The sequence below is a fragment of the Clavelina lepadiformis genome, chromosome 3 (assembly GCF_947623445.1).
Source record: "Clavelina lepadiformis chromosome 3, kaClaLepa1.1, whole genome shotgun sequence".
In the NCBI taxonomy this organism is placed as follows: Eukaryota; Metazoa; Chordata; class Ascidiacea; order Aplousobranchia; family Clavelinidae; genus Clavelina; species Clavelina lepadiformis.
This window is the reverse complement of record NC_135242.1, coordinates 1,237,671-1,240,763: the sequence shown is the minus strand read 5'-3', so window position 1 is coordinate 1,240,763 and position 3,093 is coordinate 1,237,671. Positions and strand designations below refer to the sequence as shown.

Below are 3,093 nucleotides of genomic sequence, written 5' to 3'. Positions count from 1 at the left end.
TGATGCAGACTTTAACGACTTTTACAGTTATTTGACACCGATGGTCTTAGCATTATGAACACCGTTTTCCAAAACAGAGCTGTGCACAAGCTACACATGTTACACTGGTAGTGCGCAGGAGAGGTTGCTAAAAGATTTTAGTTTCAGCCAACTTTTCTTTCTGTTGTGGGCGTTTGAGTTAAAAGAGGAACTGAGCTATCTACCGATCACTACCTGGTTGTCTGCAACCTACATCTTTTAAAACTTCTGACAACCCCGACATCTCATAAAACAACTAACTTTATAGACTCAAATCGGAAGCCTTAGGAGCAAGGATGTAAGGTAAATCTTTGTGAGCAACAGGTGAACCAAGTTCAACAAATTTTCAGAGTGCACGAAATACACCAAGATAAAATGGACACGGTTTAACGTCACAAATCTAGCCACAACCAATAGGGCGTGCGGGCAGAATCAGCTCGGTGTGTGGAGGAATACTGAGAATACTTCCTATGGTAAAACCAAGAAGCTATTAAAGCTATCCGAGCAAAAATGACAAAGCCCCGCTACCTACCTTGCTAGGCCCTGCTACCCATGCAAGGCAAAGCTCTGCTCCATGACAGATGGTGGTCTGATTACCAGCAGCATAGAAGGTGAAACAGTTTAAAGTGCAGACTTGGAAGGAATTTGAACAAAAGTTGTTTTCCTAATTCAGAACTGTTAATAAATTATTTTAACAAACCATCTCCAGACAGCAAGCCAAAAGATCATCTGCCACAAAGTCTGTGGAAGATCAACAGGTGGCATCCCTGACAGATGGAAAGAATACTTTAGAGATCCATTAAGTCCTGTCCCAGAAAAATGAACTGACACACAAACGATACGTTTCAGAGAAGAAAGTAGTCTCCCTGAGGCCGAAGTTGCCTAAGCTGTCCGTTTTCTGAAAGCTAATACAGCGATACAGCTAATACAATACGGAATTTGGAATTTCAAAATTACTCTGGAGACTAGTGCAAGATTGACAAGGTAGTATTGGTGGTAGCTTAGTAGTAGCTTACTTACTTGGGGCTCGTTTCATCAACCTCCTCGCGGTGAGTCCTGGAAACTGGGAAATCTAATGATGACCAGGCTAATGATGAAAACAAGGAGACGTTTCCAACGTGGTAAAAGGATAGTCCTTCGGCCACGGAAACAAAGAGGTGACAATATGGAAGTTCAGTGCGGGCAACCTCTGCCCAACATCTTGCAGCTGAATGTCGAGGACCTAAACGCAAACAAGATCTGCATTATTAGCCAACTGGCCACCAAGCATAAAGCCCTCATCATCCTGTTGCAGGAAACTAACTGCACAAGTGTGGGCTGTCTGGTGATACAAAGTTTCACTTTAGTCAGACATACCCTAAGCAGGAAGCACGGCCTTTCTACGTTTGTCCACAGCAGGCTCAAGTGGAACGTTGCCGACCAGTCTCCAACAGGATCGACAATTGAGTGGCTATGTGCGGACATTGATGGTGTTATAGTTGTCAGTGTCTACAAGCCACCTACCTCGCGACTAACACCAACAGCAATCCCAGTGTTCCCACACCCTAGTATCTATGCTGGCGACTTCAATTGCCAACATACGAACTGGGGTTATAATTCCACCAGTCCAGAAGGAGAATGCTTGATTGACTGGGCAACCAAGAGTATTGTTGTGTATTTGCACAACCCTAAGGATGCTCCAAGCTTCTTCTATGGTCGCTGGAACACTGGTACTAACCCAGACCTGGCTTTCGCGAGCACTGGCCACATTAGCTGGAACTTGGACAGACGTGTTTGAGAGAAGTTTCCAAAGTCTCAACATCGAACCTAGCTTATTATGACTCCAAGAACTATTCTTCCAGTTCCAAGTGAGCCATATAAGCGTTGGAACTTCCGCAAGGCCAATTGGGAACTATATAGTCTCACTACCAACGAGCTCGCCCAGGACCTTCCACCTCCGGATACGGGCCTTGTAGATGAGGCTTACCAGGACTTCTGCTCTGCCATCGTTAAACCAGCCAAGCGATCAATCCCTCGCGGTCGTAGAAATAACTATAGACCGTGCTGTGATGCGGAGTGTGAGAGTCTCTACCAGGCCTTTTTGAAGGCCCAACAGGGCGAGGCATCAAAATCAGCCGCCTCTGCATTGCACGCTCGACTCGATGAAAAGCGAAGAGAGGGTTGGACAGAGGCTGTCAACACCATCGACTTAAGGCACTCCAGTCTTCTGGTATGGAAAAAAATCAACAACCTGACTGGCAGGTACAGACAAACGCATCGCCCATGCCCCTGCCAACTGTATTGCCTCACAGTTAGTAAAGAATGGGGTCTATGGAGCGAAAGATCACAAATCAGCCTACCTTGTTAACAATGAGGTTACTGAGCTCTGGAGGATCCCTACACCTCCTGGTGAAACAATCTCTGTAAATTTTACTCCAGAAGAGTTTGCCAGCACCCTCCAGCTGCTAAAGTTTGGGAAAGCTCCAGGCCCTGATTCAATTTGCCCGGAGCTGATTATCCATGCCGGAGCTGCTTTAAAGTCCTGGCTAAACAAGTTCTTGTCTTCCTGTTTACACACTCTCAAGCTTCAGAAAATCTGGAGAAAAGCACTTGTGGTTGTCATCCCAAAGCCGATGAAGCCGATAGATGATCCAAAGAGTTATCGACCAATTTCCCTTTTGTGTATCCCTTTCAATATTCTGGAGAGACTGATCTACGCCCGTGTCGAACCTATTATCGACCCACTGCTCCCTCAAGAGCAAGCTGGATTCGACACGGAAGATCAACCGTGGACCAAGTTACTTTCTTGACTCAACAAATCTAGGACAGCTTTTCGGCTAAGAAAAAAGCAGGTGCTGTGTTTGTCGATCTCACAGCTGCCTACGATCCCGTTTGGCATCGCGGCCTCACCTGCAAGCTTTTGCGCCCACTACCGGACAGGCACATGGTTTCTCTAATCATGGAACTTGTCCGAAAACGCAGTTTCACCCTCACCACCGGTGATGGCACAAAAAGCAGATTGCGACGCCTGCGAAATAGTGTTTCACATGGATAAGTCCTGGCTCCCCTCCTTTTCAACATCTATACGCACGACCT

General features: G+C 46.3%; 1 protein-coding gene across 1 annotated transcript; it reads left to right on the top strand.

Moving 5' to 3' along the window:
• The first annotated feature begins 1,834 nt into the window (after positions 1 to 1,834).
• Positions 1,835 to 2,807, top strand: LOC143448565 (uncharacterized). Its single transcript, XM_076948374.1, has 2 exons — positions 1,835 to 2,227; positions 2,310 to 2,807. The coding sequence occupies exons 1-2, from the start codon at positions 1,835 to 1,837 to the stop codon at positions 2,805 to 2,807; spliced, it is 891 nt and encodes a 296-aa protein (XP_076804489.1).
• Positions 2,808 to 3,093: the final 286 nt, after the last annotated feature.

Excerpts from the sequence above, each read along its gene's own strand:
- LOC143448565 (XM_076948374.1), top strand. The coding sequence starts at position 1,835 with ATGACTCCAAGAACTATTCTTCCAGTTCCAAGTGAGCCATATAAGCGT. Across the intron at positions 2,228-2,309 it reads TAAGGCACTCCAGTCTTCTG|TTAGTAAAGAATGGGGTCTA; the intron begins GTATGGAAAAAA and ends ATTGCCTCACAG.